This window comes from Eumetopias jubatus, unplaced genomic scaffold, assembly GCF_037043125.1.
Source record: "Eumetopias jubatus isolate StellerSeaLion01/CBP00866 unplaced genomic scaffold, mEumJub1_p1.0 scaffold_4, whole genome shotgun sequence".
Classification (NCBI taxonomy): Eukaryota; Metazoa; Chordata; class Mammalia; order Carnivora; family Otariidae; genus Eumetopias; species Eumetopias jubatus.
The window spans coordinates 115,615,016-115,640,147 of NW_028274810.1; the positions used below are offsets into that span (position 1 = coordinate 115,615,016).

Genomic DNA, 25,132 nt, shown 5'->3' on the forward strand with positions numbered 1-25,132 from the left:
CATGACTTGTGGTCATAGGTTTCACCCTGCTAGTCATCCAGAACCTTCTTCCGGGCCATTACCCTTTTCCATCCTCCCCAGAGAGTGGTGGGCCCAACACAAGGGCCAGGCTCACATCTTGATCCCTGGGCTTTTCATTGTCGCTGCATGCCCATATGCCGTACTTGGTTCCCCAGGTGACAGCGCCGTCTTGCCTGGTGAAGGCCTTCCTGCTCACTGTGAATGGAAGCCAGCAGAGCACCCTCCCCTGCCTCCAAAAAGCCATCCTGTGCTTTGCAGTTGGTTACCAGTGTCACAACCTTGGACATCACCTCATCACCAGCTTCTCGTCTGCTGCAAAACCTTTCTTTTGATGCTGATGGGAAGTTGGATGAGCCTTGCTTGCGTGCAGTTAGAGGCCCAGAGCCCAGTCTCACGAGTGAGATAGGACTGCCTGTCCTCTTCTATTTGCAGCCTTCCTGTTTGAAGAACCAGAGCAGTAAATCCTCCAATTGTGAAAAGTGACGTAAATCTGAGAACTTTGAGTTTCAGCCTCAGTAAATTCAATTGTACTTTCTCTTTCAACTCAAATTAATGATCTTCAGTGTACCTTGGAGCAGAATTCTTGAAACATCATTGAAACATGACCCAAAACCCAGCTGTTGCCCCTTGCCTTCTCTTCTTGACCTGGCCATTGTGCTTAGCACGTTACTGGGATTCTTCTTAGTATGGCCACTATTGCCTACTCCCTAACAGCCCAGTCCCACAGACCCTTGTGAGGCCTTACCCTAGGGGATTTCTTAGTGCATTCAACTCTGCCGTCCCTCCCTCCATGAAGGACATTATTCCCTAGATGCTGTGACTCCACCCACCCCTGATTCCTCCTGTCAGTCTTTCTTGTCCTTTTTCACGAGCTCATCCTCTTGTCTGGCCCCCATAGTCCAGGGTGCTGTTCTCATGCTGCTTCTCTCTTTACTTTATACATCCTTTCCTGGTGGGTGTCCCACCTTAGGGCCTCGGTTAGCTGCCTGTGCTCAGATCTCTATCTGTAGCTCAGAACTTTCCTGAGTTAGGACTCATTCTCCATTCTCTTTCTGGAAGCACCCTTCTGGATGTCCAGAGTTCGCTACTCACACTGTCCCATCTCTCCTTATCCACAGCTGGAGCAATGCCTTCCTCCTGTGTCGTCCTCACTGGAGACTTGGGGGGTCATCCTGGGGGCGCCCCACCTTCATCTGCCCACACTGCCCCTCAGTCACTGGGTCTGGCTGGTTTTACCTCCCCCATCTCTCTTAAAGCCTCTCTTTCTTTTCTACTTTTTTGTTCCACTCTCTCATTATAGGCCCTATAAAAATATCTGTATTATTTATCCATAATATACGTATGTGTCTATATAAAGATAAATAATCTATAATCCATAGGTCTGTATTATAGATGTATTTGCTTCTCTTGTCTTCACCCCTGCAACAACTAGACAGTTGGTTCCTGCCTCCAGTCTGTTCCTTTCAAATCCACCGTCCATTAACTTCCAGAGTGGTAATTCTAAGTGTGAAGACCCCGGCGGAGACAAAAGTCTTCTGAAGCCACCTTGCTGGCATGTCCCACTGTGATCTGGTGGCTATCTACTGTGTCTTCTCCACCCCCAGCGGTCCCTGCCCAGAAACTGTCCACCCTTCTCCCAGCCCGCTGTGGCACCTCTCGTTTTTAGAAGCTGGTGGTTAGATCTGGGCAGCCTTATGTTTGGGAAATCCAAGAATACCACACCGTGCCTCTCCTGATGGAGCTCCCAGGGCAGATAGTTGTTCAGGAAATACCGGCAAATGGGAGATCAGATCATCTCTTTATTGCTGGCTGGGCCTGGGGCCCAAAATCCAGTGCAGACCACTGGTCAGGCTGGGAGACTGTGATACTTCCGGTGACTTCCTTAACCGTTCTGCACCACAGTTTCCTCCTCTGTAAGATTAGGATCTGTCCTACGGTGGGGTAATCATACCTACCGTAGTAGGTGCTTGTGAGACTCATAGGAATTATTCCATGCAAAACGCTGAGAGCGACCTAGCCTGTGGTCGCTTTCAGTGTATGTTAGCTAAAACAGTCCTAAGTATTATGTTTGATTGCATTTCTTAATAACCTCAGTGTAACACTGAATAGCAGGCATGCCTTGTGGGTGATTGGCTTTCTTTTTGGCCACAGTAAAAACTTAGATGTTCTGTTTCACACGAACTCCACTGTTGTAGGTGCTTGTACCTTCCTCCTAACTTTTGGGCAGATTCTGGCCTGAAAGCTCTCAATAAATAACTTCCCTTTGAAGATCTAGTATCATTTGCTATTTACCAGTGTCTGACTTAGACACCAAGTTTTCTGATTTAGTTTGCCCGGATAGCATCGCACTCTGCAGTTGACATCTGCATCCCCAAACTCGTGTCAGTTCAGAAAATCACAAATCTCTCCCTCTCCCTCTCTGTCGTCACTGTGTGCCCAGGGTGAGAGCTGTATGCCCAGGGTGAGAGAGTTGCTGACTCAGGAGGTGGGCAGTAAGTACATGCTTCACAAATGAAATCTCAAGACTTGCAGTATTAATAGTGCTGTCAGACTTTACATCTGACCAGCAGTGTAGAGTTGTCATCTGCACTCTCTTCCACCTCTGTCCCCAGGCCTGTGACAGCCCCAGCAGAATTCCCTGCTGAAACGAGGCAACCCCTCCTCACAGGTCCTTGTTTTGTCTGAAGGGCCCAGATGCGGCTCAGTGACCACAGTTACAGGGAGAAGACCCCGCGCAGAAGTTCAGTGGTGATGGATTTCACCAAGAGGCTGCAGTGGGCCTGAGGCCGCGGAAGGGCCCTGAGGGAAAGAGGCAGGGCAATGCGTCGCTCCGACCCTCGGTGCTGGCGAGCATCTGGGGGGCTGCTGACCTCCCCGCATCCACCAAAGGCTATGGTCATGGGCTCTCGGAGGCTACAGAATGTCCTCATGGAGCGAAGATTGGTCAGTCTTTGAAAGCGTCGTCTCCAGCTTTAAGAATTGAAGATTTGGGTAGAAATTGGTGGTCAGTCCGTCACAGCTGGGCTCACCTGTACCTTTTTTTGTCTGCTCACGTTTTGGCCGTTTTTCTTCTCATTAGCAATTCTATTGAGGAGCAAGGCCTGGGAATACAAGAGTTGAAACTCTGACAAAGCAGTTGATGTGCGTGGCCCCAAGAAGGGTGGGATTGTCTCCGGAGCCTGGAGTTTGGTCCGTAGGACCCGGTCTCACTGTGGCTGCCCCTTCCTGCCTGTTAGGTGCACTGACCAATCAGCAGTAGTATTAGAGCGTTTTCGATTGTTCTTTTTGATTTCTGTGTAAATGCCAGTGTTCCAAAGATGATTTCATAATATTTGCCTATTTAGGAGATGAAAGCACTTGAAAATGTTATAGCTTCTATTTTAACTTTGCAAATAATCACATGCTGGCATTTTAGACGTCTTGTTCTCTGCTCAGTAGACAGATGAGAGAGCCTGGTTAATTTTTGCGTTTGTTCCAGGTCCCTTTTGTTTAATCAGTCCTTGTGGGCTGAGCCACAGGGCCAAGTGCAGCACGTGCTGTGTGGCGCAGAGCATCCCGTGACCAGAGAGTGGCCTTGTGGACGGTGGAGTCCCTAGGGAACGCTTCAGGCTTTCTCTCTGCTTTGACTTCCTTGTGTCTTTCTCAGAATTGCCCCCCTGGGAGTAATGGCATTTCCTTAATAGGCCAGGATGGCGCCTTTCTGTGTGCGGGGGTGGAGCAGGGTGAATTCTCAGGAGGCTTCTGAGGAAGCCTGGACAAGACTCATTAATTAGTTGAATAGTAAAAGGAAAAGTATGGGATGATGATCAGGTTTCTGCCTTTGGATGATGAGCTGATTTTGCAGAAAGTGAGTCTGAAATTGTGTATGTTTATTTGGAGGGGCCTACAGAGCATCCCTGTAGAAATACCTGGAAGACGGTTGAAAATTCCTATTTGTGGTTTGGGAGAGATCACAACTGGATATATATCAAGCTGTCAAAATGATCATTGGAACCACAGCAGGAGAACAAACAGGCCCAAGGACAGAACCTTGGAGAAAGCCAGCATTTCTCATTGTCCCACTCAAATCCCCCGCCATGGACTGCTCCTTCTCTCCCATCCCCGTGGGCCAGTGAGCTGCTCGTGCTCCCAAACGGGCCCCGAATGCACACTTGGGATTCATGTAGCACTCTGCTGGACGGTCGGAAAGCACGTGGTTCAGAGGGATACTGATGCTGTCTTGATTGGGAGTCAGGATGTGGGACACGACCGTGATCCAGATGTCCATCCGTCACTCATCCGATGGCCAGGTCTCACTGGGTTCCCCAAGGGGCCCGAGCAGCCACCCCTTTCCTCCCCACCACTCATTCTGAGCCCCGCAAAGCAATGCAGGGTCGCAGCAGGGCTGCATGACCCATTGCATCCTTATCTTGAAAGTGTTTGCCCTGCCCAGGTAGGGGGTTGGAAATAGATTGACCAGATGGATTTCCCTAATGGTGGACAGCTATGGGCGGATACTTACGTATATGCGTGTGTTTGCAGGTAAATGCGGTGGAGGAAATGATTTAGTTAAAGAAGCAATTACATTGGGGAATTAATTGTGAGGGAAGCTACTTTGAAAGACATTCACTTGAACAATAGCAAAAAGGAAAATGATAGATTACTGTATTGCTTTTTTTGTTATTTTTTTCTTGAACAAGAACTGGAACAGACAAAGTAAGACAAGAAATGAAAGCATCCAAATTGAGCAGAGACCCTGCCTGCTTTGGGGGCGCCTTGCATGGTCCCCACAGAGGCAGGACTCAGCATCCTGAGGTTGCATGTCCCCCCCTCGCCCCCGGAATGTTTCCCCAGGGGGCAGCCTGCTCATCACAGGCTTTGGGATGTCAGACTCCCTGGGGTGGGAGACTAGTGGAGAAAGACATTGGGGCGAGTTACACCTCTTCTGCCCTGGAAGCTCGATCGTCCCTGGGGCTCCCCTTCCCTAACCCGTTCCCCTTGTTCCTGCAGCCTTTCCGCTGTGCCCACTGCCACTACTCCTGTAACATATCCGGCTCTCTGAAGCGGCACTACAACAGGAAGCACCCCAATGAGGAGTACGCCAACGTGGGCACCGGGGAGTTGGCGGCCGACGCGCTCATCCAGCAAGGTAGGCAGTGTGTCCCTCGGGTGGAGCTGGGCATCTTATAGCTCAGTCCGATCCCTGGGCCTTTCGTTCATTCTCCATCATCACCATTGTGCTCTACCTCCCCCACCCCCCTGGCTGTGGATCAGCATTCCTTATTGCCTTACTGGAAGTCTGAAATGAAGAAAAGTCGTAATTTACCCAGTTTTTACTGCCCTCCCCACAACATTCAGTATTGCCTTCTGTGCAGTGTCAGGACCTCATTTATTTAGCCATGCTCCTGTTGGACATTGTAGGGTTTCCAGATTTTTCCTTTATTGCAGTTATAAATAATGCTATGGTAAACATATTTGTAGGTGAGCTTCTTTTGATGATCCAAAAATATTTATTGAGTGCTCAGATTACTTATTCATCCTGAAAAGGGTAAACCATTTAGAACATTTAAATGAAAGAGAATGGATAAGGGGTGCCTGGGTGGATGGCTCAGTTAGCTGGGCGTCTGACTCTTGATTTCAGGTCATGATCTCCGGGTCCTGAGATGGAGCCTTGCATCGGGCTCCGCACTGAGGGTGGAGCCTGCTTAGGATTCTCTCTCTGCCCCTCCCCCGCTTCTGGCTCTCAAAAGAAAAGAAAAGAGAATGGATGAAAACTGCTACTATTTTTGAAAAGTATGAGAGACTTTTTTTTGTTGCCTTTTTCAGTAAGTGATCACATATTCCCATTTGAGGAGGTTTAGCTCATGTGCAGAAAGAAGTGCTGTTGTATTTATACCCGCACTTCACTAATTCAACTAAGAAAATGATAGCCACATACAGTACAGCAGCGTTTACTACTTCCTGAGTCCTGTGACTCTTTGAAACCACAGACCGTTTTAGAAATCTGCCCCCAGTAAGCGTGGGTGTGGGGCACTAACTCTGCAGCAGCTTCGGGCACTCTGAGTTTCCCAGTGCAGAGCGAGGCGAGGCTCGCTGGAATCGCCATGAAATGCATCTCAATATAAAACAAATGAATTGACTGAATCCTTCAGCACTTTCGGTGACAGGGCTGATGTATGGAAATAGATAACAGCATAAAAACTCAGGATAATTTTAGAGCCATTCATCTGGGGTAACGGGGCGTGTGTGCCTTGTATTTTAAGGACTGTTTGCTGGAGCTGGAGCCCGGGCTGGTGTCATGGGGGAGCCCTGGCTCACCTCCCTGCCCTCCTCCCTTAGCTGCGCTTTCGGGCGAGTAACCCAGGCTCCCCGGCTCAGGGCCTTCACCTAAAAACGGAGCTGATAGCAGCCACCTCTTGTGATGGCGGACAGGGCCAAAGGAGAGAACACCTGAGTGACACTCAGTACATTTTCATTCTTTTTTTTTTTCTCCTCCTGAAAACATCTAAGATCTCTAGAGCCGTTACATCATTTTTGATGACCCCCATCCAGGAATCACAGAGGAGAAAACGAATTGCCTTAGAGTCACCGTAGATTGCTGGAGAAGCAGGCTAGACATTCCTTTTAACATTCCTTCACACTGTCGGGGTGGATTGGCAGGAGACAGACAGACAGACCCTTACTGTGGCTGTTGGGACAGGCGTGGGGCTCTGAGTGATGATCTTATCACTGCTCTCTGCTTCCAGACTTTCGTCATTGCCTTGCAGTGCCAGACTGTTGCCTGCCCTACATTTTCAGTTAGCTTCCTCAGACGGTCATCAGTTGGCATTCCCTGACAGGGTCTGGGTTTTAATTTTCATCTTCGCAGGGGTGTTTTTGGTCTTCTTTCGTGTGTGTGTGTGTGTGTGTGTGTGTGTATTTCCAGTGCCCCCTTCAGGAGACATACCGAGGAAGGAAACAACTACGTGTCTCTCAGCTTGTAAGAGATGTTGCACCATTGTGTTGTGGAGGGAGGCTAGTCTCTGAAATCAGGTAGCTGGTTGAGCATGAATGCAGCTTAGAAATCTCAAGGACGCGAAGCTCACACTGTTCCCTGTCTGGGAGAAGGAAGGAGAATGGAAGGGCAAAGTGGGATGGATGCAGTTACTGTGTTTGGAATGCTGGGTCCTCTGAAGCCACTGGAATTCTTCCTTTTCTTTTGATTAGTTTCAAGTTATTTCTGCCCCCGCTCAGTTTTGTGTTACTCTTCTACTCATCAGGAAATATCTTCATGGGACTTTATAATTTCTTGTTTTGATATAGAGGAATATGTGTTAGAATAACATAATAACAAACCCTGAACAAAATGTAGTTTTTCTCCAAATGATGGGGACTCCTTGTCCATCAGCCGTATTAAGTGATGTCATGCTGGGACACAGGCAGAGCCATCGGTTGTGGACAAAGGTTCTCCTATCCACAATGCTCAGGGATTTGGGAAGGATGTCAGTGCACAGTGCTGTGCAGGAGGTAGGGAAGGGGGCCTAAAAGGCCGAGATGTTTCCGTTCCTCGTAGGTTTTTGGGGGAAGGTAGCATGGTGTTCGCCATGGAGTCTGGGTTATTTTCAGTGGGCCTCAGAAGCCCTCTGGAATGGTGGCTCCTCAGGCATCCACCAGCGGCATTCTCTAAATGTTTACCTCCCAGGGGCAGGGAGACAGGAACCTGACTGACAGCATTTGCCCATTTCTGTGGTGGAGGGATCTCTACTGTGGCCCATTTTAAGCTACCAGTGTGATGTCACTAACTGGGAAGAGGTGTGCACAGCCGGCTTGTGAGCTGGTTGAAGCCAGCTCCAGCCCACTTCTGGGCCTCAGGGCACAGGGGTGACAATGCCAGCAATGTGTCCCCTGGGCCCCCTCAGGAGGCACCAATTCTCTGAGAACTCTGGTGTTTTCTGGTAATTAGACTTGTCCCGAATGCTAGGTACATATTTTATTCCCTGCTTCTATTTGATGGACTTCTGATCATTCAGAGGCAGGTCAGACAATCTCTTACTCATTTTCTTAGCCCATCGCTTGTTCATTAATATGGATTGGAGGCATTTTCCCACACAAACACACATTTTCATGTTGTATTGCTGCAGTGGGCCTGCCCATTTTTCCTCTTGAAATATGCCTGATTAAGCTAGTTCAAGAGCTGGTTCACTAGATCACAGGTTGAGAGGCATAAGATACTTTGGCGCTAACCTTCACAAATTATTAGCTCACTCCTGGAGCTCACAGCAGGATAGAGCTGGGACTTAGCAGGCTGCTCGTTTTCCAGTGATGTCAAAGTGGTCCTGCAAGTCACTCCAGATGGTTGGCATGAGCGCAGGGAGGGGGGTCAGATGGACTTGGAACCGGGATGTCTGATCCCACTGTGGCCCTGGGATGACTTAACTTCTCTGAACATTGACGTTCCACATCTTCGCAGAGGAGGGACTCATACCTGCCCAGCAGTAGCTACAGGGATTAGATACTATTCTCTAAGGTCCCAGACTGTGCCCGACACGTAGCAGTTAATAAATGGCTCAAATTTACAATCCTGTTCATTCCCACGTTCTTTCTTCATCATGTATCTCTTGGGCTCTAGTTGGTTCAGCATTGCACTGGACACGGGTATGGTGGCATTTATCGCTGGTGTGGCCTGGGCTGGGGATGAAGGCTAGGAAGCTCCTCCAAGGCTCCATCTTCTGACTGTAAGAGAGCGGGTGCGCTGCTCACAGGAGGAGAATTCGAGGCTTCTCCTCGGTGCTGACCCTTCTCCCAGCCCCCGCTGTTAGAGGGTCATTGAGGCAGGGGTAGTGGTTGGGACAGGAAGCACTGAGAGGAGCAGGCTCAGGGAGAAGGCTTCATTTGCAGCATCTGCTAAAATCTTTGCATTATTTTGGGGGTACCTGGGTGGCTCAGTCGGCTTTCCGCTCAGGTCATGATCCTGGGTCCTGGGATGGAGCCCCGCATTGGGCTCTGCACTCAGCAGGGAGCCTGCTTCTCCCTCTTCCACTCCCCCTGCTTGTGTTCTCTTGCCCTCTCCCTCAAGTAAATAAATTAAAAAAAAAAAGTTTGCGTTGCTTTGAACTACCATATGAGAACAACGTAATTGTGTGTACGTATGCATCTTCGATGTCTGTCCATGTCTTAGCTTTTCACACCACGTTTGGGGAAAATAGCGTAAGAGCAGCCAGAAACTATCAGCTAACACAAAAGTCAGTTGTCTGATTCTGGGACATTTGGATTTTAAAATTGTTTTTATTAAGGCCCAGATTCCATATATTACTGGCAGATGCTTCCAGTGCTGTAGTGTCATCATGTGTGTTATTGGTTGTTATATGTTAATTTCCGCTCTCACAGAGGCCCTGTGAGGTTGGCATCAGCATTCCTGTTGTTTTTTTTTTTTTGATTTATTTATTTATTTTAGAGAGAGAGTGTGCAAATGGGGGGAGGGTCAGAGGGCGACGGGGAGAGAGAGTCCCAAGCAGACTCCCCACTGAGAGAGGACCCCAGTGTGAGGGTTGATCTCAGGACCCTGAGATCTGACGTGAGATGAAATCAAGAATCAGACGCTTTGCCGACTGCACCACCCAGGCGCCCCTCATTGTTCCTGTTTTAAAGTGAGGAAACAGAGTCGAGGGGGAAATGATCAGCCCAGGAGACAGAGTGAGCAGGTGGCAGAGCCACACCCAGCTCTGGATTCAGAGTCTGGATTCTTACTGCTGCTGGGCCGATGCCCCCTGAAGTTTGTCTCAAGTGTGCACTTGTTAAGGAGGAGGAAGAGGGGGAAGTGGCATGGTCCTGTTCTGGACAGTGATCGGTTCGCATTGGCTAGTGGTCACATGATGCTGGGTTGAAAGGTCAGACACGTGGGGTGCTGTTGACTTTTTCTTATTTCTTTGTCTCCAGGTCTAGTTGCTGGTCTGACCCAAGGCAAACTCTGGGACCTCTCTTTCAGTGCTTCCCTATGGTTGTCCAGAGGATCTCAGATGCCACGATTTTGGGGAGCATGTGAAGGGACCAGGAGGAATGGCAGAGACTTGTTTAAACTCTTGTTTCCCTAGTGGTCCTCACTGGGGTTTGGGATACCAGCCTGGCTAATAATAAAATGCACTTCGTTTTTCCTCTGCTGTTTTCCCTTACACTTTTTCTTGAAGGTCTTCTGGGAAGCAGGGCTGGGGTTTGAGAGAATTTCAGATACTTTCTGACAGTATGCCATGTGACCAGGGCCCTCCACCTAGTGCTTGCACAGGATTAAGATTACAATCCTGCTTCTGAGCTCGAGCTCTGGCTGGGTGCCAGGACAGGCACTGAATTAAGAGACAACAAGAAGTGAGAATGTTCACAAAGGCTGATTCCACATTTTACTTCTTAATATTGTATAATCAAATTGCTCTGTATCCACTTTCCTTTGATAATTGAGCTCCTTTGGTCCGGTTGCTGTTGAGTGCCTGTATTAGTCTCTTACTGCAGCTATAACAAATGACCAGAGACTTGGCGATGGTTTAAACCACATAGATTCATTGTCTTACGGTTCTGAAGGTCAGATGTCCAAGATAGGTCTCACAGGCTGAAGTCAGGTTTGCTAACAAATCCGTATTCCTTCTGGAGTCTCCAGGGGACAGGCAGTCTGTTCTCCTGTCTTGTCCAGCTTCCAGAGGCTGCCCTCGCCTGGAGCCCCTTCCTTCCCCCATCCTCAAGGCCAGCAGGGGCTGTGAGTCCTTCCTCCTATTGCTTCTCTGTGACCCATCTTCTGCCTCCTCTTTGTAAGGACCCTTGTGATTATATTAGTCCTGCCTGGACAATCCAGAATAATCTCCCCATCTCAAGGTCCTTGATGAATCACAACTTCCATGTCTCTTCTTGCCATGCGAGGTAACACTCCCCTGTTGCAGGGATCAGGATCTGAATATTTTTCTTTTGTTTTAATTTTTCTATGTTTATTTACTTTCCATCGTAATAAAAACCCCACATACTGTCTTTGTTGTTTATCCATGCACATTCCATTTCACATGGTCAGCTCCTGGGGGCCAGGATCCACACCTGTTTCATGTGGGGTTACATTTTCAATAGAGCCCAGTCCAATTTACAGGCAGGTCTCCACTGCCTTTTTTTTTTCCAGCATTATTGGGGTATCATTCACAAAGCTGTAAGTAAGATATTTCGGATTCTCATCCTCTAGTCAGCTAATAAAATCCTTTCACTGTTGTTGAGAACGTTTTAAGTTCTGCTCTCTTCATGAGCCTCAGTTATCAACGATTGTCACCGTGTTTCACATTAGACCGTCAGACCTTATTCATCTTATAACTGCAAGTGTACAAGTGTATACTCTTTACCAATCTCTCCCTACTTCCCCTGTCCCCCAGCTCCTGGCAACCACTTTTCTACTCTGTTTCTATGAGTTCAACTTTGTTGTTGTTGTTGTTGTTTTTTAATTTCCCATATAAGTGATACAATGCAGTCTTTGTCTTCTCTGTCTGACTTACTTCACTTAGCGTAATGCCCTCTAGGTCTGTCCATGTTGTCAAAAATGTCAGGATTTCTTTCCTTTTCATGACTTACTAATATTCCTCTGTGTGTGTGTGTATGTGTGTGTGTGTGTGTGTGTGTGTGTGTGTGTGTGTGTGTGTGTGTGTGTGTTTGTACGTGTACACCCTGACTGCTTTATCCATTCATCTGTTGGTGAACACTGAGGTTGTTTCCATATCTTGGCTGTTGTGAATCACACTGCAGTGAACATGGGAGTACTGGTGTCGCTTTGAAATTCTGTTTTCATTTCCTTCTGAGATAAACCTGGCAGTGGGAGGGCTGTATCATATGATGGTAGTATTTTTAATTTTTTGAGGAACCTTCATACTGTTTGTCACAGTGGCTGCATCAATTTACATTGCCACCAACGGTGTACAAGGGTTCCCTTTTCTCCCTGATGTGAATATCCTTGGGCGTCCATTATTCTGCCTACTGGAGTGCCTTTTTTTTTTTTTTTTTTTAGATTTTATTTGTTTATTTCAGAGAGCGAGAGCACAAGCAGGGGGAGTAGCAGAGAGAGAGGGAGAAGCAGGCTCCTCGCTGAGCGGGGCTCTGAGATCATAATCCAGGACAAGGCAGACGCTGAACCAACTGAGCCATCCAGGTGCCCTTGGAGTGCCTTTTTTTCTGAAGATAAGAGCTTTAACATTTCCCCCTAGAGAAAACAAAGCCCTTAGAGTTTTAGGAAGTGGCCTCTGGGTCACATGAGCAAGTGCCAAATTCTGTTATCTGACTGCCCGACCCAGTGCTCTGTGCCGCTCCAGGAGTCATGTTATTGGAAATGAAGCTGAATTTTCAGTAAGGTCACCCACCACAAAGGAGCAAAGATATTTTAATGCCTAAAACTCTTCCAGAACACTGCATTCCAAAAAGAGCAAAAGATGCCATGATCGATTTTTCAAACTGCGCCAAAAGTTCTGTGCCTTTGCCTGCTTCGTCATGCCTTCTGAGGAAATTGTGATTTGGAGGTTTGTGGTTTTTATGGTGTGTACTTTATATCAGTGCCACAAATGAATGTACCAAGTCTTCCCAGGACCTTTATTGTGCATTGCCTAAGAGTGTAATGAATTGAACTAGAAATTAACTTCTCTCAGCTCTGATGTCAATTAAGTGGCATAGTTCTGCATTTAGTCTAGATTACATATTTCCAATGTGTTGTTCTTTAATTAAAGGCCATGTGGCAGAGGTTGAAGTTTTAATTAATATGGGGCATTATATTAATTTTAATTTAAACATAATGTAAGGATGTTTTTCTCCTTAAATTAGTTTCCATTAAAAAGTCCTGCAGAAGGAGTCTTTAATTTCATTTAGGTTGCTTTTGTTCACTGCCTCTTGTTAAGTCTTTATAGGAGGAGCTATGTCAGTTGAACCAAATGAAAAGGCAGAGGTTCTCACACCTTGGAGAGTTTTAAAAGATGACCATAGGAAAATACATCATTTTAGATGATTAATAAGTGATAACAAAGGAAGCTCAAAACTACGTTTAATTATCATCTAGGCAGGAAAGAACAAGCCCATTTGGTTTGGCCTAAAAAAAGAGTGCAGAGTGTGTAAGTTTCAGAAACTAAGCATTTGGAGCTGCCTCCTCTGTGGAATGTTCTGGAAGTTTATGATTTGGTGTGGCCGGTCTTCCTGCTGCTTCCATCCCCTGTCTCTGTCGGACCCGCTGTGCTCTGCCGCACCTCCCAGCATAGCGAGAGGTAAAGCCTTGAGCTGATGGTACGAGGGGGTGCACTGTTGGCCGTCTGGGTCGGCTTCCTTTTGTGCTCATGACTGTTTGGGGAGTCACTCAGCCCCTTGGGTGATAGACAGGAAACCCTGATTACAGAGCCGTGCACCGTCAGATCCCACCGACACGGAACTGATTGAGGAGGTCACTCACATCCTACTTGCATCTGGGAGAGGCTTACATTGTGTTATGCATCCCCATGAAATGTGCCTGGGTCAGAGCAACCTCATAATCAGGGCGGAATTCTTCTACTCCCTCCAGGGTCACACAAGGGTGACAGTAAGGCCACACGGCCACAGCAAGAAGCTGGGATTTTATTCTGGGTCTGATGGAAAGCCATTGGAGGGTTTTACACCTGTGAGAGATGATTCAGCTTGTGTTTTTATTTATTCATTTATTTGCGAGATGGGGGAGGGGCAGAGGGACAGGGAATCTCAAGCAGACTCCTGCCAAGCACAGAGCCTGACATGGGACTCAGTGCCACGACCCTGAGATCATGACCTGAGCCGAAATCAAGAGTTGGAGGCTCAACTGAGCCACCCAGACGCCCCTAGTTGTGTTTGTAGAAGCCCCATCTGTGTGCAGGGTGGAGAGTAGAACAGCATTGGTTGTAGGGAGACCAGTTGTGCCCCCCGCATGCTCCCACCCAGCGCAGGGTGGAGGCTTCATGGTGGCAGCCGACTCTGGCCTGCTAATCATCTGTGTGGATATGGAGGCCTGCTGCCCAGACGCCTTCCCCAGTGGTTAGAAGTTGCTTCTGAATTCACAGCTTGTTAAGGTGGTTTTTTCCCAGTCACTAATTTAGTTGCTGCTCCTGGTAGAATTTTAGAAAGATAATCTTTTGTGTGATTCTTAGGTTTTTTTTCTGTTTTTTTTTTTTTTTCCCCTAAAGTTTTACATGCTCTTATATCCAAACACCTCCCAGAACATGTGTAAAATGTAATCAGCTTGATAAATAATGACATTTCAGGATGGGACCACCTTTTTAATTTGTCCTTTACTGGGAAATCCAAATGGGAATTTACAGAAATGGCTCATCTTTTGATGTGAAGGAGACTGAGAATCTGGCTCTTGGTCTTAGTATTTGGGGACAAAGATGATTGAGAAAAGCAGCCTTATCCTTCGGTTATTTGCTTTTTTCAAACGAAAAAAAGTGAAAGAATCCTTTAGGCCACATATTCACATGGCCACGGGAATTCTGTCACTCTGGCACCTAAAATATTATATATATTAGACTCTCTGCAAACGCTTGTTCAAAAATGAAAAGAAAAACATTAAGCTTTAAAATCTCTGTCCTGAAAAACACCTCTTCTGTCACTGTTCTGCTTCATTGCGAAGGGAGGCTGGGACTAGAGGTAAGCGCTGCAGACAGAACCGTACGTTCCCTGGACTTGAGGGTGTTTGGATGGGAGGCGGCCCTGTGGCACTTTCCCGTGCTGTGAACGCTCCTTTTTCCTCTGTGCCTTCAGGTGGTTTGAAGTGTCCTGTGTGCAGCTTCGTCTACGGCACCAAATGGGAGTTCAACAGACACCTGAAGAACAAGCATGGCCTGAAGTTGGTGGAAAACGAAGGAGATTCCAAGTGGGAGGTAACTTTTTAAAGCACGGTATTGATCTTGACATTTCCAGATGCAAATGACAGACCGAGCAGGCCTGGGTGCTGGGCACAGACAGTGGCTTCTCAGAAGATTGGGTTTTCTGGTCGGGAAACTAGGAAATCTTTTCAAAGCCTGTCTCCTGTTGGAGGGGTGAGACCAGGGCTGTGCCTGCGAATTCTTACCCTGAGTTGCATTGAGAATGTCTGTATTGGTCTCTCACTGGTGTTTTGCATTTCTGTGATTCACCAATCCAGAGTATCAGCTCTTGCCTCTGAGGGAAGGATGCAAGGCAAGGAGTATACTGTGAGTCTTCACCAAAAGAACTGAGAAGGGCTCCATCTTCTGATTCTAGGCCCCACTGTCCTGCTGCTGAACATGTGTCCCACCTGCCATCTTTGTTTTACCCTCAGGTGTTAGAACCAGTCCCCTGGCTGGAGACACATCTGTGTGATCAAAGCCAGTAGCTGTCTCTTTCTAAGCACCAAGTGTCACCTCCACGGACTAATTGCAGTTTACGTAAGGTGGGGTTTCCCAGACTCAGCACTCCTGACATTATGATCTTTGACATGATAACCTGTTGTAGGGGATATTCTGTGCATTTTAGGATGTTTAGTAGCATCATTGACCTCCACCCCACCACCTCCTCTACCCCCACCCCCCTGATACCGTGGCATCCCCAGTTGTGACATTACTGATGTCTCTGGGAGCCCAAATCACCCCCAGCTGAGAACCACTTATCCAAGCATTTTCTGGAGCATCAGCATACGGTGATTAAGAGTAAGGGCTTTGAAAACCATCCAAGAACACATGAAAAAAATAATACATGGCACCTGAGTGGCTCAGTTGGTTAAGCAACTGCTTCCGGCTCAGGTCATGATCCTTAGTCCCGGGATCGAGTCCCGCATCGGGCTCCCTGCTCAGCAGGGAGTCTGCTTCTCTCTCTGACCCTCCCACTCTCATACTCTCTCTCTCTCTCTCTCTCTCATTCTCTTTCCCTCTCAAATAAAAAAGTAAAATTCTCTAAAATAAAAAAAAATAATACATCACGACAGTGTGAGCATGATTCCAGAATGCAAGGAAAGGATGGTTCAATAGGAGGGAGTATTTTAATATAATCCATCATCATAATAGAACTAGGGAGAAAAATGATTATCTTCACACATTCAGAAAAGGCACTTGACAAACTTAAGCGTCTGCCGATTAAAAACAGTCAATAAAGTACAACAGGGTGAATATATCCGTAACATGGAAAAATAAATCCATGCAGTTTTCTAGCTAGCATCTCACTTGGTGAGGGAACACTGGAGGGTGTCTCCTTGAATCAGGAACAAGATGAGGGTACCCCAGGAGCTCTGCTCTTGAACATCACTTGGGAGGTATCAGCCAATGTGTCCAACAAGGCAGAGTAAATAGTGACATTAAGAATTGGAAGGGAAGGGAAGGCAGTTGGTTAAGCGACTACCTTCAGCTCAGGTCATGATTGCAGGGTCCTGGGATCGAGCCCCGTGTGAGGCTCCCTGCTCAGGAGGGGAGTCTGCTTCTCCCCCTTCCCCTGCTTATGCTTTCTCTCTTTCAAAATAAAAGAAAAAAGAATTGGAAAGGAAGAGGGCGACTGGGTGGCTCAGTTGGTTAAGCGTCTGCCTTCAGCTCAGGTCGTGGCCTGGATCCCTGGGATCGAGTACCACATCAGGCTCCCTGCCAGGTGTGGAGCCTGCTTCTCCCTCTCCCTCTGCTTCTCCACCTGCTTGTGCACGTGCTCTCTCTCTCTTTCTCCCCCTGTCCAATAAATAAATAAAATCTTAAAAAAAAAAAAAGGCATTGGAAGGGAAGAAATAAGGTATCTATCTGAAGATGGCAGAATTCTATTTTTGGAAAATCCAAAAGAAGGAATGAAAAAGTATTAGCATGATAAGCATCAGGTTGAAACATAAACATAAAATAATGAATAGCTTGTGTATGTAGAGAGAGGCAAGAGCGAAAAGATCAGAGATTTAAATGTAAGAACAGTGACATTTTAGGAATACCAGAAGAAAAACCGGAGTGAATGAATTCATGTCTAAATTCAGAGCATGGAGAGCTTGCCTAACTATGACTCAGAATCCAGATTCATTAAGGAGAAAGATTGAGAACAACTGACTACATGAAAAAATTTTAAAAAGTCTTATGGAAAAGAACTCATAAAAAAGCTCAAGAGATAAATGACAACAAAATACTTGTGGTCATATAGTAGAAAAAAGATGAGTATCTTGACGTTACAGAAGTCTCGTAAAAATAATGATCAACAGCCCTGTAGGAAAATGGGCAAGAGATAAGAAAGGTTTACAGAAAAAGAAATGCAGGTGACTTTGAATATCTGAAAACATGATCAACCTGACACATAGCACGTGTTGATGGAAACAGAGAGAGAGAGAATTTCTTACCTATTAGAATCCAGAATTTGGACATCCTCTCTGTTGGAGAGGCTGAGGGGAAAATGCACTTGCATGCATTGTGGGTGGGAATGCAAAATGTTACTATCTCTATGAATGGGAATTTAGCAACATCTAGTAGAATTACATGTGCACTTTTTTATCCATTAAATAAACAATCCCACCACTAGAAAAGTACCCTAAAGTAACGCTGACAAAATGAGAAAAGGTGTCTGCAGCACGCTATTTATCACAGCCCTATTATGTATTATAGGTTTAGATAGAGGAATAGGTTGCTTGCGTGCTAAGTCCAGATGTGTGCCTATACACAGTCTATGTACATTTGTTTCTTAGCCTTTTGTGCTGAGAGCCCAGAAGCAGTGACACTCAGTGGCCGTGAATACACCTCCCCAGATCTCGGTTTCTAATAGGAGTCTCCAATAAAAGCCACCAGGGTCCTTTGAAAAGTGGTTAATTCCAGAGCTGTGGCAGCAAATATGTAAGATGATCCTAGATGTTTTGTGGTCCTAGAATGTAACAACATGCTTCTCCCCGCCCCCACCTCCCAAAAGATGGAGGCATGTTGAAAGGACACAAGAGACAACCCAAAAAGTTCCCAATGGTCAGAGCCGGAACAATTTAAATAACTAAACAATGATCAGGGCGCCTGGGTGGCTCAGTTGGTTAAGCATCTGCCTTGGGCTCAAGTCATGATCACAGGGTCCTGGTTCGAGCCTTAAGTAGGGCTCCCTGTTCAGCAGGGAGTCTGATTCTCCTCCCTCTGCCCCCCTCCCCCCTCGCTGCCTGTGCGCTCTTTCTCTCTCAAATAAATAAATAAAATCTTTAAAAAAATTAAAAAAATAATAATAGTGTTGTACTACAACTTAAAGAATAAAATAAATATCACTGAGTCCATACTAATGTGAACAAATGGTGGGGAAGGAACAGTTCTTGTGCACAGAATTCTGAGGGATATGCTTGGGAGGAATGAGGGAAATAGAGAATTCACATTAGAACACCGTAGTAATCATCGCTGCAGGCAAATCCATCAATGGGCGCTGAAATTAGACAGAATGCAAGGAGAAACAGAACATTTGCATAGCCTCAAAATCTCTCCCCCCAGATAGTCACTAGATCACAGAGGGAAAGTAGTAACTATTCAGTAGAGGCATCTGGCAGACCCATGCTAACTGTGCGACCAGAGGTTAGCATCCCCAGTAGTAAGTCACAATGACATCATGTGCCACCTGACGTGATGAGAAGGGCATGCTCCTTCCCCCCATGGTATTCTTCAAAAAAGCCTCAACCTCCGTCTACTCATGAGAAACCGTCAGACATATGCAAATGATATGTCGCTGTGTGTGGTCAGATACCTGACCAGGATTCCTCAGGAGTGTCATGCTCACAAAAGACCAGGAAAGCCTGAGGAGCTGTCCGTGGTTGGAGGACACCATGGAAACTTGGTGACTGAGCCCTGGGTCCTGGAACAGAAAAAGGACACTAGGGAGTAAGCTGTTAAATCTGGGTAAAGTCTGTTGTTAATAGTATGGTTCCAGTGTTAATTCTGGGCTTTGGTAATCGTACCACGGTTGCGTCACATGTTACCATGAGGGGAAGTTGGGTGAAGGGTATGTAGGAACTCCCGGTTTTATCTTTGCAACTCTTCTGTAAATCGAAAAATGTTTCAAAATAAAATAGTCATAAAAAACGGGGGGCATTTTATGTGGAGTGGTAAGGCCGCACCAAGATGGAGCGGATAAAGAGACAAGCCAGATTTCTCTTAGCACATCCAGTTGTACAGGTTTGACTCTGAAACCATGGGTGTATTTCATATAATACTAAAAAAAAAATTGAAGTTTAAAAAAATGCAAGCCCTAAAAATTGAGAGGAAAGTGAAATAAATGATTCTAACTGTATATCAAAATGATGGCTTAGCTACACAGAGGGACTGTTTCCACAGACTTTAAGATGGGAGTTTGCTCCTCCTAGTGGGGTATAAGCTAAGGGCAAATAGAACTGCAAAACCATGTGCTGATTTCAGTTATTCTGTTGGTGGTGGGGGGGAGGGGGGCTGATGGCATAACTCTGAGGCTGTTGCTAGTGTTTAGTAAGTACGGTGAAACACATCAAGAATATTTCAGTCCATGGGTTTATACTGACACTGGGGAGAAAACTCAGTCACCTTTGTAGGATATTAGGGCATCAACTCTGTTTTGGTAAATAAAGACCCAGAGTCAAATAGTTATTTTAACCTTTTCTAAACTAACTATACCTCAGTATAACCAAATGTTTGGTGAGGAGAAGCTTCTATTTATAGACGTTTTCCAGCTAACAAATGAAGATCAACAGTATTGCCAGTTTGCAAGCCCCTAATGGTGTCACGGATCCTGCAGTGGTCATCCCTTACCTGCTGACATCACAGAAATAATGAAGACACCCAGACGTCACGTGTCTTCTGTTAGAAGTACACCATATAACCCATGAAACATTCTTGCCAAAAAGGGAACCGGTATCTGATTAAGCTTCTACATCTACCAACTTGCAGGAAGCACAGTGGACATTCAGTGATTCCATAGTGGTGCCATCAGCAAAGTTCAGACTATTGGAAACTCTGCAGACAAACAGCCCACTTTCCCCAACAGAACTATAATTTGGGGTTGGGGGGTCAGAGTCAGAACGGAGGGAGAACCTATAAGTAAAAGTCTTATGAGACATGTCAGTCCATTCTAATACATGGATTCAGTGACTTAAATTTGATTTGAAGGGTCAGTTATGGGAAATAAGATACTGGAGGCACAAGGACATGGCCTGGCGTGTGGTCACATTAAGGACTTACTGTTCGATGTTTGACGGTGGTGTTGTGCTTTTGTTTTGAAAGGGTTTTATCTTTCAGAGATACCTTCTAAAATATTTATAGATAAAATGCTATGACTTCTGCATTTGCTTCAAAATATTCCAAGGGCAGGGCGTGGAGTGTGTGTGGGGACAGAGGGGAACTAAGACTGGTCATGAATTGATAATTATTCAAGTTGGGTGATGTGTACACTGAGGGTTCATCCCCTTGTGGTTGTGTGTGTTGGGAATTTTCTATAAGAAAATATAGGAAGTATGTGCATTGGAACTTGACAGACTTTGAATCCTGGTGCTATCCTGTATAAATGGTTTGACTAGAAACCATTATTTAACCTCTGTGTTCTCCATCCTCTGATCCATACAGTGAGACTAATAATACCCAAGAGACATGATATCAAACTGTTGAGGTCCATAGCTAGTTCCTGATAGGCCCCCAGGACCCCCAGTATTTGGCAGCAACTATGATGATTGGTGGTGGTGGTACCATCAGCATCACATCCTCGTCTAAGGGAAAACATATAGTCCCTCATGTTTCAAGTTCATACTGCAAGGATTTGCTCTCTATTAACAAACAGGCATTGGAATGCCAATTCTTGACCTAATATGTCATGTTTCTCGGTCAGTTGGTGCTTTTGTAAGTGTTTGTGGTAGCGCCCCTCTGCTCTGAAGGCCTTGCTTCCTGCAGATCCCAACACGTTAAGGAGGAGAGCTTTGAACCCAGTGAAAATAGTTCACACGAAGCCGTGTACTCGACTCCAGAAATGAGAGACTCGAGCAGCCAAGAAGCTGGGCTCAGGGGTCGGTTACCTGTGGGATGACAAGCTGCCTACCCACCAGTTTGGGCTGTCGTCTGGCTCCCCAGAATGCCTTGCAAAGTCCATCCTTCCCACGTGTGATCATTACACAGAGTTCCCCAAGCAAGGAAGAAGCTGGTTTTCATGGGCTAAGACATTCCTTGGGCCCAGTCAGTGTTGGGCAATTGTAGCTTAATGGTACTTAACAGGAAGTAGGGTTTTTGTTGTTGTTGTTGTTGATTTTCATTTATGCATTCATCACATTTTTCTTGGGTGTCTACTATGTGTCAGGCTGGGAATCTTGAAAGGCACTTGGCCCCTTGGCTGTAAGAGAAGAATTAACTTGGCATTTTGAACTGTGACCGATACCGATAAGTACTTAGAGAGTGTAACTTAGGCACCTGTAAATTTTGTGTCAAGTCCTCCTTCCTATTCTTTGTTGGTAACGTGCATGTTTCCTGCCTTATGGTTCCTCAGCCCTCCCCATCCCTTCCAGAAAGAGGGCATTATTCATGCCGATTTCTTGTGACATGCTGAGTTCTGGCCCACCTCTTCTCTCCTGAGGTTTGCGGCACCCATGAATGTCGCTTCAGCCCCTCCTACCCTCCCAACACCTGATTTTGCAGATGTGTTTCCCGTGGTCTGTTGTTTATCGTCTCCTTCGTATAAAAATACGAATCGCTGGAATAGCCATGGTGGACTGGGCTCTTACTTGGTGCCAGGACGTGTGCTGCAAACTTGACCCCGTCGCCCGTCCTCTTCCCTTCCACCTGCAGCTCTGCCGTGCCCTCTCTCTGGCGGCCTGACGGCACGAGGCCCCAGAGCCGGGGAAGGTCAGGACGGCTCAGGCAGTGGTGGGAGGAGACAGCGGCCATCAGAAGAGCACACACAAGAATCTCTGCGCGTGTCTGATCTCTAATTGTGAACAGCACACTCTGGTCCCCAAGGCAAGAATGTGTGGCAGGAAGCTTTCTACCAGAGCTGCTTTAAAAATGTCTCGGTGTTTGCAAAGAGAAGTTTCCATTTTGGAAAGTGTGGGTTTTTTGTTTGCTTTTGTTTTTTTTAATTTTTAAAATTTTACTATGTTATGTTAGTCACCGTACAATACATCATTAGTTTTTGATGTGGTGATCCACGATCCATTGTTTTCGTATAACACCCAGTGCTCCATGCAGTACGTGCCCTTCTTAATACCAATCACCGGGCTAACCCATCCCCCCTCCCCCCTCTCCTCTGTTTGTTTCTCAGACTCCATAGTCTCTCATGGTTCATCTCTCCCTCTGATTTCCCCCCCTTCATTTTTCCCTTCCTTCTCCCACTTATAAATAAGTGAAACCATATGATAATTGACTTTCTCTGCTTGAATTATTTCACTTAGCATATCTTCTCCAGTCCCATCCATGTTGATATAAAAGTTGGGTATTCATCCTTTCTGATGGCTGAGTAATATTTCATTGTATATATGGACCACATCTTCTTTATCCATTCATCTGTTGAAGGGCATCTCGGATCTTTCCACAGTTTGGCTATTGTGGACATTGCTGCTATGAACATTGGGGTGCATATGGCCCTTCTTTTCACTACATCTGTGTCTTTGGGGTAAATACCCAGGAGTGCAATTGCTGGGTCATAGGGTAACTCTCTCTTTAAATTTTTGAGGCACCTCCACACTGTTTTCCAAAGTGGCTGTACCAACTTGCTTTCCCACCAACAGTGTAAGAGGGTTCCCCTTTCTCCACAACCTCTCCAACATTTGTTTCTTTCCCTGTCCATTTTTGCCATTCTAACTGGTGTAAGGTGGTATCTCAGTGTGGTTTTGATTTGCATTTCCCTGATGGCTAATGATGATGAACACTTTTTCATGTGTCTGTTAGCCATTTGTATGTGTTCTTCAGAGAAGTGTCTTTTCATGTCTTTTGCCCATTTTTTGACTTGATTATTTGATTTTTGGGTGTTGAGTTTGAGAAGTTCTTTATAGATGTTGGATACCAGCCCTTTATCTGTAGTGTCATTTGCAAATATCTTCTCCCATTCTGTGGGTTGCCTCTTTGTTTTGTTGACTGTTTCCTTTGCTGTGCAGAAGCTTTTTATCTTAATGAAGTCCCAAAAGCTCATTTTGCTTTTGTTTTAGTAGCTTTTGGAGATGTATCTTGAAAGAAGTTGCTGTGGTCGATGTCAAAGAGGTTACTGCCTATGTTCTCCTCTAGGATTTTGATGGATTCCTGTCTCACATTGAGGTCTTTCATCCACTTTGAGTTTATCTTTGTGTATGGTGTTAGAGAATGGTCGAGTTTCATTCTTCTGCATGTGGCTGTCCAATTTTCTCAGCACCGTTTATTGAAAGGCTCATCCACCACGACCAAGTGGGATTTATCCCCGGGATGCAAGGGTGGTTCAACATTCGTAAATCAATCAGTGTGATAGAACACATTAATAACAGGAGAGAGAAGAACCATATGGTCCTCTCAATGGATGCAGAAAAAGTATTTGACAAAATACAGCATCCTTTCCTGATTAAAACTCTTCAGAGTATAGGGATAGAGGGAACATTCCTGAAGTTCATAAAATCCCCATCTATGAAAAACCCACAGCGAATATTATCCTCAGTGGGGAAAAGCTGAGGGCCTTTCCCTTAAGATCAGGAACATGTCAAGGATGCCCACTGTCGCCTCTATTGTCAACATAGTACTAGAAGTCCTAGCAACAGCAATCAGATAATAAAAAGAAATAAAAGGTATTCAAATTGGCAAAGAAGAAGTCAAACGCTCTCTCTTCACAGATGACATGATACTTTATGTGGAAAACCCAAAGACTCCAGCCCCAAATTACTAGAACTCATACAGCAATTCAGTGATGTGGCAGGATACAAAATCAATGCACAGAAATCAGTTGCTTTCTTATACACTAACAATGCAACTGTAGAAAGAGAAATTAGAGAAACGATTCCATTTACAATAGCACGAAAAACCATAAGATACCTCAGAATAAACCTAACCAAAGAGGTAAAGGATCTGTACTCTAGGGACTACAGAACACTCATGAACGAAATTGAAGAAGACACAAAAAGATGGAAAAACATTCCATGCTCATGGATCGGAAGAATAAACATTGTTAAAATGTTTATGCTACCCAAAGCAATCTGTACCTTCAATGCCATCCCGATCAAAATTCCAATGACATTTTTCAAAATGCTGGAACAAACAATCCTAAAATTTGTGTGGAATCAGAAAAGACCCCGAATCGCCAAGGAAATGTTGAGAAAGAAAAACAAAGCTGGGGGCATCACATTGCCCGATTTCGAGCTGTATTACAAAGCTGTGATCATCAAGACAGCATGGTACTGGCACAAAAACAGACATGTAGACCAATGGAACAGAACAGAGAACCCAGATATGGACCCTCAACTCTGTGGTCAAATAATCTTCGACAAAGCAGGAAAAGACATGTGATGGAAAAAAGGAAAGTGTGTTTTTATTGGAGCAGCTGATTTCTCAGGGATACCAGGTAAATGAGGTATCACAGAGGTTTGCTCGTATGCCTTTGTTTTGTCTCCATACGTTATCCTGGGACTCGCGGGTAACAGGTGGTATTCCAGAAGATCACTCAGATGATCCTGTTTTTGTTTAGCCAGTGGCGGAGACCCCCGAGGAGCCCTCCACCCAGTACGTGCACATCACAGAAACCGAAGAGGACGTTCAGGGCACGCAGGCAGCCGTGGCTGCGCTCCAGGACCTGAGATACACTTCGGAGAGTGGTGAGAGAGCACACGCTCTGTCCCCTCGGACACTTTCCAGCAACCTTCTAGCTGCTCTTTAGTGGGCATGCTGAATGAATGAATGAATGTGTGAATGCTTCCACAGGGGTGGAAGGGGCTTTGCCGGAAGGGCTCCTCTCAGAGCTGGAGCTGATCCTGTGGTCTGGGTGTCTGTCTCCATCCCTGGCTTCCCTGTGGGCCTCTCTTCCGGGGGTGGGGGGAGGGGCTTGTTTCTGCTCCACGGACAGCGGTGGCATGGGCCGGACTGAGGGCACGGCTGCTCGCCTTGCCACGGCCGCCTTACAGAGCCTCAAGCCCGGCACTGCCCGCGTCCCAGTCTTCTGAAAAGCCCCAAAGCAGGATTTTTACATCACATGTCATCCTTTTCAAATATTAGATCAATTTTAAAATCAGACCACTGTGTCACCCCAGCTGTGATTCCAGCCTTATGCTTTCTTAGTC

At 46.1% G+C, this 25,132-nt stretch overlaps 1 protein-coding gene across 4 annotated transcripts in view; it reads left to right on the forward strand.

The window, feature by feature from the left end:
• Positions 1-25,132, forward strand: part of ZFAT (zinc finger and AT-hook domain containing) — a 192,673-nt gene that overhangs the window by 142,938 nt on the left and 24,603 nt on the right. For 3 of the 4 annotated variants that reach the window (XM_028105589.2, XM_028105590.2, XM_028105591.2), the window contains 3 exons: positions 5,011-5,149; positions 14,734-14,852; positions 24,544-24,670. In XM_028105589.2, the coding sequence (XP_027961390.1) occupies positions 5,011-5,149; positions 14,734-14,852; positions 24,544-24,670 (385 nt within the window). Of the gene's footprint in view, positions 1-5,010; positions 5,150-9,915; positions 10,077-14,733; positions 14,853-24,543; positions 24,671-25,132 lie in introns of those variants that run through there. The other variant, XM_088022745.1, reaches the window with a different exon arrangement.